At 52.2% G+C, this 15,000-nt stretch overlaps 2 protein-coding genes across 3 annotated transcripts in view; one reads left to right on the forward strand and one right to left on the reverse strand.

The window, feature by feature from the left end:
* The window catches only part of LOC101076393 (steroidogenic factor 1), a 13,720-nt gene extending 9,327 nt beyond the window's left edge, over positions 1-4,393 (forward strand). The window contains 2 exon segments of the mRNA XM_029829386.1: positions 2,107-2,228; positions 2,230-4,393. Coding sequence (XP_029685246.1) covers positions 2,107-2,228; positions 2,230-2,361 — 254 coding nt within the window. The 3' untranslated portion in view covers positions 2,362-4,393.
* Positions 4,394-5,168: 775 nt separating this feature from the next.
* The window catches only part of adgrd2 (adhesion G protein-coupled receptor D2), a 16,326-nt gene continuing 6,494 nt past the window's right edge, over positions 5,169-15,000 (reverse strand). For both annotated transcript variants that reach the window (XM_029829384.1, XM_029829383.1), the window contains exons 9-25: positions 14,518-14,646; positions 14,168-14,276; positions 13,892-13,997; positions 13,671-13,726; positions 13,477-13,603; positions 13,262-13,365; positions 12,950-13,052; positions 12,544-12,697; positions 12,227-12,360; positions 11,727-11,842; positions 11,256-11,376; positions 8,230-8,271; positions 8,105-8,158; positions 7,885-8,026; positions 7,535-7,590; positions 7,431-7,461; positions 5,169-6,077 (exon numbers count right to left, since the gene is read on the reverse strand). In XM_029829384.1, coding sequence (XP_029685244.1) covers positions 6,070-6,077; positions 7,431-7,461; positions 7,535-7,590; positions 7,885-8,026; positions 8,105-8,158; positions 8,230-8,271; positions 11,256-11,376; positions 11,727-11,842; positions 12,227-12,360; positions 12,544-12,697; positions 12,950-13,052; positions 13,262-13,365; positions 13,477-13,603; positions 13,671-13,726; positions 13,892-13,997; positions 14,168-14,276; positions 14,518-14,646 — 1,592 coding nt within the window. In that variant the 3' untranslated portion in view covers positions 5,169-6,069. The remainder of the gene's footprint in view (positions 6,078-7,430; positions 7,462-7,534; positions 7,591-7,884; positions 8,027-8,104; positions 8,159-8,229; positions 8,272-11,255; positions 11,377-11,726; positions 11,843-12,226; positions 12,361-12,543; positions 12,698-12,949; positions 13,053-13,261; positions 13,366-13,476; positions 13,604-13,670; positions 13,727-13,891; positions 13,998-14,167; positions 14,277-14,517; positions 14,647-15,000) is intronic.

A 15,000-nucleotide genomic window follows, 5' to 3' on the forward strand; every position in this document is an offset into this window, starting at 1 on the left:
TCCCAGCATGGTAGCACAGGACCTGTCCCAGTGTGGTATCTCAGCACCAGTCCTAGTGAGTTGTTTCAGGACCAGTCCCAGTGCGGTAGCTCAGGACCAGTCCCAGTGAGGTAGCTCAATACCAGTCCCAGTGCGGTAGCTCAGGACCTGTCCCAGGGAGGTAGCTCAGGACCGGTCCCAGTGCGGTAGCTCAGGACCAGTCCCAGCATGGTAGCTCAGGACCAGTCCCAGTATGGTAGCTCAGGACCAGTCCCAGTGAGGTAGCTCAATACCAGTCCCAGCATGGTAGCTCAGGACCAGTCCCAGTGAGGTAGCTCAGGACCAGTCCCAGTGAGGTAGCTCAGGACCAGTCCCAGTGAGTTGTCTCAGGACCAGTCCCAGTGCGGTAGCTCAAGACCAGTCCCAGTGAGGTAGCTCAGGACCAGTCCCAGTGAGTTGTCTCAGGACCAGTCCCAGTGCGGTAGCTCAGGACCAGTCCCTGTGCGGTAGCTCAGGACCAGTCCCAGTGAGGTAGCTCAGGACCAGTCCCAGTGAGGTAGCCCAGCACCAGTCCCAGTGAGTTGTTTCAGGACCAGTCCCAGTGCGGTAGCTCAGGACCAGTCCCAGTGAGGTAGCCCAGCACCAGTCCCAGTGAGTTGTTTCAGGACCAGTCCCAGTGCGGTATCTCAGCACCAGTCCCAGTGAGGTAGCTCAGGACCAGTCCCAGTGCGGTAGCTCAGGACCAGGGGAGGGTGCTGGAGTCCATCCATGTGGGCAAGGGCAGGTCCACCCCTGCAGGAGTCAGCAGCTCGTCGCAGGACCTCTTTGGCAGCACAAATATGATAAAACACACATGCTGACATTTGAGTGTCCCAGAGGACAGAGCAGAGCAGCTTTAGGGGCCTGGCTCGGACTATCGGCTCGGACTATCTTCATCCTCAGTTGGCCTGTGAAAATAGATGTCCTTATAAGAGCCGAGCTTCCCCCTGATGGCAGAATATTAGTCTTGGATATAAAAATCAGGGTTGCGGGGCCATTCTGATGCTGTCCTTTGGTGGAATCTGAATAGCAACACTGATGTTTTCATGAAAAAATGTCACAATTGAAGACGCCGCTCCGTTCCTATTTATCTGTAAGGTTAGAAGCATTTTCCAAACTGGCCTTTTTTCCCCCTCAATACATTTACTTAATTAAATTTCTCGTGCTGACAAAAGCCATTACAACAAAGACATGCTCCTCTATTTTGCACTAATGGCATTCAGCAGGAGCGTAGTGGTCCATCTTTGGTGGCCACGTGCACAGATGGAGCGAGCACAGACGCTGCTCGCTCAGACTCCCACAAGTGTTTGCTGTTTAGCGCTGGCGAAGCGGCGGACAAAGAGCCGCGGAGCGCTGAGAGCACTTGTCGGAGGCAGAAAATATGCGCTGGCTTTGCCTGCAGTATCCTTGCTCGCGCTCTCCCGCATCTTCAGAGTCAGGCTTGTCAGGGGTAATTTAATTGCCCTTAAGCAGCTTGAAAAGATGATTCAGAACATTGATTCAAAGCATTTAATTACTGTTTGAATGGATTCTCCAAGATGGGCTCAGCTGATCCTGAATGCCAGGCCCCCCACCCCACTCTCAGGCTCCCACACACACACACACACACACACACACACACACTTTTTCATGCATACATTTTGCGGTAGCTGCCTGCAGCGTTCAGTCTCCGCTGTATTTACGTCTCATGAATGAGCTTCTTTTCTTTCCTTTTTCGGTTTTGTGGTTTTTCTGAAAGAGTTTAATCACAAACAAACTAGAACAAATTGATTGAATTTCACTTCGTGGAAGCAGTCAGAGATCTGGTGGATATTTCTAAAGTTGTCCCTGGTCCTGGGTGCCAGGGTCCACATGCAACAAACGTTATCAAGCAGCCTTCGCTGGTCCAACCATCCCCTTTAGAGTTGTCACCTAAGTATTTAAAAGTAGTACCAAGTATTTAACTAAAATCCAAACGTTACTTAACACACCCACAAACCTCCTCCACTGTGTATTAACCTTGACTTGGTTATGGTTGATGATTCTTGACTAGACCAAAGAAATGCATGATGGGTAACTGGCTGTGAACATTTGACTCCTTCTGCGCAGATGTGAAGCTGCTGGAGGACCAGGCCTTCGTGGAGGGGGTCCAGGAGCAGGTGAACGGGGCTCTGCTGGAGTACACCTTATCCACCTACCCTCAGTTCCACGAGAAGTTCAGCCAGCTGGTGGGTTCGGCTGCCAGAGCTGCGCTCCCTCAGCACCCAGGCTGAGGACTACCTGTGCTACATGCACCTGAGCGGAGAGGTGCCCTGCAACAACTTGCTCATTGAGATGCTCCACGCCAAGCGAGCATGTGTCTGAGGGACGTGCCGTCGTGTCTCGTTCTGAAAAGATGAGTGTGTGTGTGTGTGCGTGTGAGGAAACGCTTGAATGAAATGTGACATTTGAATTGGGACTTTTTTTGGCTTCTGCTTCCTCTGAGAAAGTGTAGACGGTGGGACGCGTGAGGCTCTACGATCGCGGTGAAGAGGGACGCTTTGCTTATGAACTCCAATTATATGACCTTGAATATTTTCCTAAAGAGCATCTGCCTGTAGTCACATGACATCCTCTTATCAAATAAAACATTATTTCATCTACATGTTAAGACACCATGTCACCAGCAAACATTTCAAACCACAGTTCCACAGAAAGGACATCGTGGACGTAGAAAAGGACACCAGAGCGATGCTAACATTAACATTCCCTTAGCTCAGAGGCTTCACAGGTACTCACCTGTGCTAACTTTGGCTATTTAACTTCATGATGTGATTAGCTACGTGGCTAATAAGTGCTACCTTTACCAAATATTCCTATTTTGTGCTGTATAGAGCATTTCTGGCCCTTTCTGTGTTGTTTTACAATCTACTTTAACCTGATAACTCACATAATTCCAGATTATTTAGAAGTCCAAAGTTGGTGGGAGGTGGAGCACTGATGCCCGATGAATCCCATCATGGTTCATGTTAGCCCTCCATCACAGGTATCAGCTTTGGATGTCTGATCTTTTGCTTTTCTTCACGTGAACTTTGCACTTTTACTGCTCACAAACTTCCCTGCTTCCCAACCGGAAGCGTTGGTGCCGTTTCCCCGCTGTCTGGCTACAACCTGCAGCCACCTGTAGCCCCAAACATTAAAGCGTCCCCGTAGTTCTGATGCATCCAGCCAATAATTAGTGTACGTTGAAGCCTGAACATGCGGATGCAGCGACAGAGAACACAAGGGGGTGAAAAGAGAGGCGCTACCGATGCCTGGAGGAGCACCTGGGACCAGGTCCACGTCTAAAGCTCCGGTCCATACGTTGGAGCGGCTCACACATCTCCGCCCTTTCCAGAGGAGTGTGTGTTCATGTTCCAGCTCCATGGGGTTGCTCCTAGAGAGTGGACGGCTTCCCACTCCGCCCTCATGTCACAGCGCCAAGCGTGCAGCTCAAGGTGGCTCAAGGTCACGTGGACGTGTTGGTCCACCTGCTGAAGACGTCCCACTGCCTGATGGGAAATATGTTCATTTGAAGAGCTTCATCTCCTAATTTAGACCTCCACACTGTTCACTTTGGTTGGGACCAGTGTAGACACACAGAGACCGGCCACCTGAGCAGGGTCCGTACCAAAGAGACACTTTCCCATCGGCGAAGGTCAGGTCCAACTCTTCACGATGGCCGCTGCGTCACCGCGGCGACCAAACACACGGTGCTGAGCCAGCTCCAGCTGTAAATCCCCACTGTTTAACCGTCACGCTGGCGTTTGACTGAATTACACCGACTGGTCCGAACCATCCTGGGACTGGACCAGTCCTCACGGCTCTTTAGTTCCCTTTGGAGGACATTAACGAGCCCGGCGCCGCCCGCCTGGAGCACCATTCCTGGACACCTGCAGCACAACCGCTGACGACCGTCTGACATGTCCTTCAAAACACGCGTGCTGGCTTGTGATGTTGTAACGTCTGTTGTCTGTCACTGTGGCAACATCCAGCATACAAAGGTGTTGAAAATCCCTCCACCTGCCTTAAACAATGTCTGTCCGAACACACACACACACACACACACACACGGACGCACACACACACAGGTCTGTTTATTTTTGTCCATTGCGCAACAGTGTGTTATGAGTCTGTACAGTATATTTATGTTGTGAAGTGAATATCTACTGCAAGACTAACAGACGTTGAAGTTCTCTTTTCTGCTACAGTTGTGGTATTAATTCTATTTCTGCTTGTTCACCTCTGATTTTTTTTTTTCATCATTCTGTCGGGAACCGGCGGCGTTTCCACCCCTTGAGTGACGGTGACCAAAATGTTTTGCTTTCTTTTAAATCTATTTTATTGTAATAGCATTAAACGACCAATAAAGGTAAACTCCACCTGTGAGTCAGCGGTTATTGCGCAGCGAGCTAATTTACACAGGAAGCTGCGGAGGAATCACCTTCTCACACCAAAACTCCACTCCCGTCGTTCCTTTAATCTCTTTTTCACACACGAACACAAGAACAATCACGTTTTCTTAGTGGAGCAACAGTCCGTTATTGTGTTCCTCATCGGTAAAACATGTCGACTAGCATGTTGACGAGCTCACAAACAGCTGTTGAACACATGACAGGAAGCAGACGATAGGTTCAATGTCCTGAGGTGTCCAGATCTACAGGTGTTCCCTCAGGTGACCTCCAGGCACCAGACTTCCAGTTTAACTTGTAGCTCTTCGGGGCACGAACGCACGATAAAACTCCACTTCCGAAATGATTTTGGCTCATCTGGAAGATAAATCTGTGTGCCTCCAAAAACGGTGGACATCGGATCTTTAAGGAGGACAAGAAGATGAACGATGAAGGAGGTTCTCAGAGGTTTGCGGGGCTGGAAGCTCCTGCGCGCTCAGGCTTGACGTTGGTGACGTTTCAGAACATCAAATTAAAAGAATTCACGAGTTTGGCACCAGAAAATTTAAACAAGAGCTGGATTCTTTCACGGAAACAGACAGTTTCACACACCATTCGCTGTCCTGTGGTCAGAAGAGGACATGTCCTCTTGTCTCAGATGACATCACTGAAAGGTCAAAGTGGGAGATGACATTGGACTTTACCGGAGCTCAAATGGAGGTTAATGGAATGGCGAGGAGGACGGGAAGGGGAAGGGGGCGGGGGGGGGGGGGGGGGGTCAGCAGAGTCCTGCTGCTGCTCATGTCTGGTTTCATCTGTAAACACTGCTGAGGCCTCACATCTGCTGACCTTTCAGCCACGGTCCACGCCCTGGACGCCACCCTCAGTCAGGACCAGACTGGACTTTGATTGTCAATCAACAACCAGGGAATGAGAAGTTTTACGGCCAAACCTCCAGGCCACCAGATGGAAACCAGTCGTGGGACTTGAGGGGCCTGCTGGAAGGATCTTTCCTGGACAGTCTGGAACCCAAGCCCCAAACCTTTAAGGAGCTTGAGATGCAGATCGATGGGATGGTCTTCAAGGTCACGTCTAAGGTTGGACTCAGCTAAAACAAGTAATACTGTATATACGTATATATATATGGAGCCAAAGTCACACGCTACTAAAGTGTTAGAATTAGACTGGTGGGGACTGCGTTAGTGAATTAGGTTGGTAGCGTTACAGCTGGAATCAGCAGGAGGATCTACTCTACTGTTGGAGCAGAGACAACAAGGACGGGATCACGGGTGATTACAGCCCAACGGGGACTAACTGACTAACTCATATCAGGCTCTCTAACGGCGTCCGAGGAGAGAAAAGACCTCCTAAAATACAAGTTAATGCTGTCCTTGCTGCCGGACGCGAAGCCATCGTGGAAACTTTGTCTTCTCCGAGCGTGTGAGCGTGTTTGAGGCTGTCAGCAGGAAGCCGTGGCGTCAGCATCGCCATGGCAACCTGGCTGCAGAGACACGGTCGTCTCAAAGCTGAAGGCAGCCGGCCAGAGCCGGATCTGACGTCACAACGCCGTCCTCCCTGTGTGTGTGTGTGTGTGTGTGTGTGTGTGTGTGTGTGTGTGTGCGGTTGATCAGATAGATTTCGAGCGCCTCCACCAGGACGTGGTTCAGCAGCCTGTGGACAGACAGCAGCAGACATTACCCATGAGCCTCACCTCAGGCTGATGTTCGGTGTTTTACATTGCTGGAGTGTGTTTGCACACAAAGGAGGAGAAAGAAAGGAGGGAATGTGAAAGGAGAGTGGGAGAGAGCAGGTGTTGGAGTGGCTAATGGCTCGACGTGTGAATAGGCAGCGCTGTCCCTCTCTGATTAGGGGAATGAACTTCTGCTTTGTTTCTTAAGGCCACAATGAGGACCCAGCGCTACTCCAACACCATCCATCAGGGACTCTTTAGAAATACACAAACATCTCATGATTATTACACATTTCCTTCTCCCTACCCACAGTCAATTTGGAGCCATTGACGGTGATTTAACCTCTTGGCAGCATGGGGACCATCTGTTGTGCTGCTGGCACATTCAAATCAATAGAGACGCGGTGGACGCGTCCTCACGGGGGCCGCGCCGGGCATGTAAATGGAGCCGATCTGGCAGGAATAAGAGGCGGGCCGCCTTTTCTCTTCTATGAATTATAATTTCATAACGCACGGCCAAAGAATCGCGCTATTCATCCCTTTTTGCGGCCAGCGCTATAAATTACGAAGCGGCGTGCGCTCACCCTGCACACGTCCGCCGGAGGAGACTTCGTGGCTCTTTGTTGGGAAACAGACCGACAGAAAGAGCAGAGTTGGAGGAAATTCAATGGGAAGCTGTAAAAACAAAATACTGTTTCGAATGAACGGGAACGCGTGCATCCCCTCGCCTGGCTTCTGCCGGAGCGCCAAACTACCACAAACTACCGGGCCAAGCTGGAACCGGTCCGGACCGGGTCACTTCCCTAACACGATGACGCCATCGTTGAAGCAACGCCTCTGCGTGTTCTCCAAACGCATGATGGCCAGAAACACACCGTCGCCACAGATCTAAGCTGGCTAAAGGGCCCCCGGCCCTACTGGGACCAGGACAGAAGAGCCAGAACCTCTGACCCAGGTCCAACAGCCTCAATGCAAAGCTGCTTAACATGAAGCAAAGTTCTGACTCTGGAGAACATCATAAAAGGCTCTCGCAAAAATTCACTTCGAATAAATAAATTAAATGCATTTGTCGCTCTGTCTGCCTGGATGTTGGGAATTTTCATGGAAGTTTCAGGAATGCTGATCCGGGAACAGCTGAGGAACCTTTGGTGACGTTGACCTTTGATCTTCCAAAGATCAAGGCCACAGTGCAGTGGAGAACTAGGCTGGTTTCAACAGCGAGCCGATAACAGGAGATTCTGTTAGAGGTCCCCAAAGAGTCCAGAGGTTGGACGATGTCGTCTGAGGACGAGAACAAGCGGGACAGAGTGACGGCGAGGCCATGACAGACGTACCTGAAGGCTTGAAGCTGGTCAGCTGCACCACCTGAGAGCGAACAAGACACACATGAGAAGATCTGCAGACGTCTGAGTGGAGACGCTGCAGAAATGCTGCTTACTTGGTTCTCTGGTTCAGGCTTCAAAGAGAAGCTGACAAGGTCGTTCCTGAAGCTCTCTGAAAGACACCAACTCACATTTAGCACACGTCAGTCCGGAACAACAGATGTGACGCGCTTCATTCAGACAGAAGGGAAAAGACACCAACAACGCGGGCGAGAGGACGCTCCGGGTCCAGTTCTCCACGCCCCTGCTGGTTACCAGCGCGGCTACAGCACAAACGTTCACCCCCAAAACCAGAAGTAAGTGTTTATAGTGGTTCTAAGCCACATCAGGTCTGGTGGGAGGGTCACAGTAAAGGTTCTTCATCTTCGTTCTGGGCTGGATCGACATTCCGGACGCTCGAGCTTACCGTTCCTGATGACCAGTGACCTGGAGCTGGGGGTTCCAGAAGTCTCGCTGGTCTCGGGGCTGGAGAGATTTGGAGGCGTGCTGACCCAGGAGGTCATCGGAGCCCTCTGGGAGGGGAGGAAGCTGGTTGGCTGGGAGCAGTTCTGGAAATGGACCCAGAGACACTCAGTAGTGCTGCAGATGATGCCGCAGTGGTGCTGCAGATGTTCACCACCGCGCACCATGAAAGACAAGGCCTTCCTCTTCTCTTGGATCCTCTTGATGGCGTTCCTCACCTACAGGAAGAGTAAAGGTCACACCTCCAGCAGACCTCTGCCACCTGCTCTGGGGGGCGAAGGCTCCTTACCTCACTGTTGTAAACGGCATAAACCAAGAAAATGTACAGCCCCTGTAGGGAAGAAGCACATCAGGAAGGTTAGTCGGAGGAGCGCCTCCACCTTTCCGTTCACGTTGAGCCCCATCGGTGGACAAATGGAGCGTTTCCAGCTGAGCTGGTGGTAGTGGTACAGGCCGACAGAATCAGATGCTAATTTATCTGACAGCTTAATATCCTGGAGCGAGAAGCAATTTGTCCAAATAAAGAGACGCCTGAGAGCTGATAAATGGTCTGGCTGCAGCGGAGGAGGGCCTGACGTGAGAGGTAGATTAGAGAACCCGGTTCTGGTGGGACCGGGATGCTAAATCTGAGACTGGGACAAAGGGTCAGTGATGGAGGCAGCAATGAGAACTGTTTCTGTACATGACGACTCCCTGAGATCATGTTACTGGAGGACACGGCTGTGTCACCTGACAGTTATTCCAGCCTGCTGCAGGACCCCCCCCAAGCCCCCACGCTGTCGGGACTCCTGCTCTTCCATGACCTTCGCCTGGCGCTGCTGTGCTGAGCGTCCTCCACTCCTACCTGTTCACGCATGACTGCAACCCAGACCCAAGCACCCAGGTGGAACTGGTGGATGGTACCACTGGGCCGCGCTGGTCTGCAGCAACCATCGGTCAGAGGCAACTGATGCTAAACGAGCAAAAGCATTAGCGATACCGTCACCGATAGCAACAACAACACCCCTGATACTATTGGTACTACTAGTGCTACTACTGCGACTGCTATTACTACTACTGCTCAACTGCTATTACTATTGCTGCTGCTGCTACTACTGCTGTTATTACTGCTACTAATACTACTACTACTACTACTACTACTACTACTACTACTGCTGCTACTACTGCTGTTATTACTGCTACTAATGCTACCACTACTAGTGCTGCTACGAGTGTTATTACTACTACTATTGCTATTACTACATCTGCTACTGCTTCAACTGCTATTACTATTACTATTGCTGCTGCTGCTACTACTGCTGTTATTACTGCTACTAATGCTACTAATGCTACTACTACTACTACTACTACTACTACTACTACTACTACTACTACTACTACTGCTGCTGCTACTACTGCTGTTATTACTGCTACTAATGCTACCACTACTAGTGCTGCTACGAGTGTTATTACTACTACTATTGCTATTACTACATCTGCTACTGCTTCAACTGCTATTACTATTGCTACTGCTGCTACTAGTGCTGTTATTACTGCTACTAATGCTACTACTACTACTACTACTACTACTACTACTACTACTACTGCTGCTACTGCTTCAACTGCTATTACTATTGCTACTGCTGCTACTACTGCTATTACTACTACTGCTACTGCTATTACTACAGCTGCTAATGCTACTACTACTACTGCTGCTGCAAGTGTTATTACTACTACTACTGCTGTAGTAATAGCAGTAGTAGTAGTGTTATTACTACTACTACTACTGCTATTTCTACAGCTACTAATGGTACTACTACTAGTGCTGCTAGTAGTGTTATTACTACTCCTAATATTGCTATTACTACATCTGCTACTGCTACTAGTGCTAGTACTGCTGCTACTAGTGCTAGTACTGCTGCTACTAGTGCTAGTACTGCTGCTACTAGTGCTAGTACTGCTCTTACTACTGCTACTAGTGCTATTACTGCTATTACTGCTGCTACAGCTAATAATAACAGAGTCATTTGCAGAGAGAAGTTAGTGTTCCCGCATCATCATCCTCCTTCCTCCGTGAGGAAGAACTCCTACGTGAGCTTTATCTGCCCTCAGCTGGACCCTGACAGTAAATCAAAATTAACTAGCAGCTGTGAGGAGGTCACCCAGGGGACAACACCACTGATTAATTAAGACAGAGAGACAGAGACACACCGGGACGGAGACAGGGCGGGGGGGGGGGGGGGGGGGAGACAGAGGGAGAGAGAGGGAGAGAGGGGGGGAGAGACAGAGGGAGAGAGGGGGGAGAGAGAGAGACAGAGGGAGAGAGAGGGAGAGAGGGGGGGAGAGAGAGAGGGGGGGAGAGCGGGGGGGAGAGACAGAGGGAGAGAGAGGGAGAGAGAGAGACAGAGGGAGAGAGAGGGAGAGAGGGGGAGAGACAGAGAGACAGGGGGAGAGAGAGAGAGAGGGAGAGAGAGGGGGGAGAGACAGAGGGAGAGAGAGGGAGAGAGGGGGGAGAGACAGAGGGAGAGAGAGGGAGAGAGAGGGAGAGAGAGAGGGAGAGAGGGGGAGAGAGACAGAGGGAGAGAGAGGGGGGGGGAGAGAGGAGGGGGGGGGGGGAGGGAGAGAGAGGGGGGGAGAGAGAGAGAGAGGGAGAGGGAGAGAGAGAGACAGAGGGAGAGAGAGGGAGAGAGGGGGGAGAGAGAGGGGGGAGAGACAGAGAGACAGGGGGAGAGAGAGATGGGGGTGAGAGAGAGAGACAGAGGGGAGAGAGAGATAGAGGGAGAGAGACAGAGGGAGAGAGAGAGGGGGGGGGAGAGAGGGGGGGGAGAGAGAGAGAGAGGAGAGGGAGAGAGGGGGAGAGAGAGGGGGGAGAGACAGAGAGACAGGGGGAGAGAGAGACGGGGGTGAGAGAGAGATAGAGGGAGAGAGACAGAGGGAGAGAGGGGGGGGGAGAGGGGTGAGGGAGAGAGAGGCACAGAATAGATGGCTGTGTCCCAGAAACTATCTGAGAGAGGAAGTAACTGAGTCGTTATCAGCAGAGGAGCACTGGAGCAAGACTACACACACACACACACACACACACACACACACACACACACACTCACACACACACACACTCACACACACACACACACACCTGAGTATGGGAACAGTTCATAGTTCATCACAAAGCTCTAAGATTCGTGTCTGCTGCTGGTTTCTACGTGGTCTTCAGCTCAAACACGTCTCCAACTGATCATTAATGTGGATGCTGGTGGTTCTGGTGGTTCTGGTGCTGGTGACTCCTCAAACATTGTGTGTGTGTGTGTGTGTTTGTGGGGGGGGGGGGGGGGTTACCTGGAAGGCGTTGAGAGTGATGAAGATGTAAGCGACCACCACTGACAGATGGACCAGGACCCCACAGAGCCAGGTGAGACCCAGCACCGGCAGCAGGATCAGAACCGGACGCGTCACGGCCCTGAAGCAGCAGAGAGAAGCGTCGTCAGGACTCCAGCCCAGTGGCCGACCCCCCTCCCAGGAGAGGGTCCTGCTGGTTCCTCCCCGATTCCTCCACTAACGTCTCCATCTGCCTACAGGAGCTGCTGCTAACGTGCATCTGCCTGACTGAATCGTCCTTTCAAGGGTCCTCACACAGCGCCGACCCGTTTGACGGGGCCCGGCTTTTGTCCGCGGCACCATTGTTGCCCCCGTGGTGCACCTGAGCGCAGAGATTGAGGTTCTCCCAGCGCGTCGGGCGAGGACAAGAGCAGCTGTGATCACACATGAACGCAGCCACGTGTTCTCGGGTGGGGGGGGGTGGGGTCTCACCATGTTAGATCAAAGGTCTGCATCTTTGATGCAGAACTTGGGCTGAGCATCTTAGCACGGCGGCGGGCGCTGGACACGGTCACCATGACAACTCGACACAGCACCACGGCGTTCACCTGCGGGCAGAGGAACGGCGGCGTCAGCGTGAGCGGACCCGCGATGGAGCGAGAGGCTCGGGCCGTCGGGCCGGTTCTGAGAGCGGAGGCTCCCCCGTCCATCTTGACCCTTGACTGGGACGATCCGTCACACCTGAGCCACGTTCAGAACCACCCAGTTCGGACCCAGGGAGTCAAGCGTCTTGCAGCCCTGGTTCTGCCCATGTTCCTGTGCGGGTTCCTGACTTACCTTTCCAGAGTGGACGTCTGTCTTCTGACTGTTTCTGTCCTCACACACTCAAATGTTTACTTTACATTAATAATCCATACGTACAAGCAGCCCTATGGACACACATTTCACACACACACACACACACTGGCCTACAGGCAGAGGTGAGGACGTACCCCCAGGACAAAGACAACAGGTCCCACAAAGGCCCAGATGGTGTCAGTCTTCACATTGAGCCAACAGTGATCTTCTGCTTTGTATTTGTCCACTGATACAGCCAATGTTACAGCAACAATGAGAACAGGAAGTCCTGAGAAACAATACACAACAGTGCGATAGTCAAACGGCAGCGGCAGCGGCAGCAAAGACACATTAAGAGGACGCCGACTGCTGCTGTTTGGTCTTTGCTGTATTTAGTCTGGACGGGGACATTCCAGCAAACCCGCCTGTGTGAGAGGTTCTCACACGGCTCGGTGTGCGACGCTGACGTTACCCCAGCCGATGACGTAGTAGAGCTTCATCCTGTGGTCCTCGCTGATGTTGACCGACACCACTTTGCTCCAGAGGAGCAGACCCTCCACCAGCATCCAGGAGAAGGAGGCCATGAAGAAGAGGTGGAGCAGAGCGGTGACCAGGAAGCATGCTAGCTGTGGAGGGTAGAAGGTGCTGCGTCAGCACCTCCGTGCTGCTTCTCTCACACACACACACTCTACACACTCGTCACTGTTACACACTAAATCATCGGGCTGTTCAATCAACTCGTGCAGGTTCATATTAAAACCGATATTTATGACATTGCATTTATCCGTGAACGTGTACGTCAGCCCCCCTGAGGAGCAGCATCCCATCATTTAAAGCTCCGTTTGCTCCAGTCAAACCTATGGAATGTGTAGGTTTACCTCACTGTCAGACACCCAGTCGCTGCACATCAGCAGCAGCTCAGCAACGGCCAGAGCGACGATCAGGTTCTTATGGACGGTAGTTCGGTCTGATTTAGGAACCCTGCACACACACACACACACACACACACACACACACACACACACACACACACACACACACACACGCGCAGAGTTCTCAGAAAGGCTATTGACACATTTCAGCGTGTTCTGTCTTTTCTTTCCATTCAACGGCGCCGGTCCGCCAGGATTTCTGAACCGTTTTCACCCCCTGAGCTTCGCCGCCCGCACTCGCCGACGTCGGTGACTCACCCCACGGCGATGAAGAGGATGAAGGTGAAGAGGAGGCCACAGAGAGACACTCCACAACCGACGAACGTCAGCACCTGCAGAGCTCTTTCATTCTCCCGACTCCTCTGAGCAACACACACACACACACACACACACACACACACACACACACACACACACGCGTAGTGAGCTGTAATTCCAGCCTGGAGGAGCCTGTGGGGAGGCGGGAGCGGTACCTGGGTTTCGTACACCTGCAGCAGCAAAGCAAAGTTGGTGGTGTGGTTGCAGTAACAGACGGTTTGTCCCGACTGTTTGGAGACCACCTCACAGCCTTTTGTGCTCCACCACCCGCCCGCCTCAGGACTAGAAGAAGAGCAGCGGTCAGACAGGGAACTGTGGGACGCTGGGACGCCGGGACGTGTCTGCTCACATGAGGTCAAAGTCCCAGAAGGCACAGACGGGATCGTACGCAGCATCCGCGGGATTCTGCCAGGATTAGAGGTTCAGATCAGCAGTTAATGGAGCCTCGGCCACATCGCACTCGCGGCAACCTCAACGTGCATGTGGCCGAGCCGCAACACAGAGACGGCAACAGACGGCGGGACGGGTCGGGTGAGGGTGGCGCGACTACAGAGGGAGACGTTTGCTGACCGGGACTCTGTGGCGGAGCTGGAAGCGCACGGCCGTGCTGACGGGCTGCTCGTCTCCCAGCACGGTGGTGGAGATGACCGACGAGCCCAGGATGGAGCCCAGATACCTGTGGATGCACAGGAAGACACGTCAGCCAGGCCGGCGCTCGCTTATTGTACCTGCAGCTGATGTGGAGCAGATGTTCTGGAGGTTGGGCCTCTGGACTGAACTGAGCCTAAGGAACGAAAACGCTGCCTGGAATGATGTTTAGTGGAACATCGCTGGCTAAAACATCACCTTTGGCTGCCGTCGGTGACGGTGGGAGCCATGGAGATGTTCTCCTCAGGAGTGAAGGAGGGTCGAAGGGAGCCGTACCAAGTGCTGACCAGCGTGAGCTTCTGGAACCCTGAACACACCACAACACGGCCGCGGCGTTTAGCTTAGCTGAACAAAAGGAGCCCGGAGGAATGAGGGATTTGGGAGGCTCTTTGTTCCCTACAGTTGTTGCAACAATGCTGCTGCATCTGTGCTTCTCTGGGAGACCTTGAGCCTGGAACCAGAGTAGCTGATGCTACACATCTGTCATCAGCAGCACACGTCTCCCGTCTCTGGGACGGAGACGCGGAGCTGTGGACGCTTTGTCCTACCGCTGTGACGCAGGTCCTCCATGTTCTCCTGGGAGACGGAGATACAGTCCAGACCGGCTGCTTCCTCGGGTTCTGGTCCGCAGAAGCTCGGTTCTCTCCGATCCTTCTGCAGCTGCTGCACCTCCACTTCTGGAAAAAAAAAGAGTCTCCCGTCATATTGGGACACGGCTTGAGGACATTGTGGTGCGACCACGTGTGTTTAGACCGTAGGCTGATCAATGTAAAGAAAAGTGGGAGGAGTCAGACATCTTGTAAACACACGCTTCCAAACACAACTCAAAGAAACCCGCTGCCCTCCACTTGTTCCGCCTCATAAATGTAAAGCCTGTGCTACAATATTAACAGTGCTTCAAATTCAATCAATGCCGATTATTCTCCCTCATAATAGCGTTACCGTAGCAACTTTCCTGCACGGAATGTGAAACAGTTGTTTTGTCTTATGGCTCCAAGATGTTCCCTCTTCACTACAGCGCTGATGGTTAT

This window comes from Takifugu rubripes, chromosome 21 (genome assembly GCF_901000725.2).
Source record: "Takifugu rubripes chromosome 21, fTakRub1.2, whole genome shotgun sequence".
Lineage (NCBI taxonomy): Eukaryota > Metazoa > Chordata > Actinopteri > Tetraodontiformes > Tetraodontidae > Takifugu > Takifugu rubripes.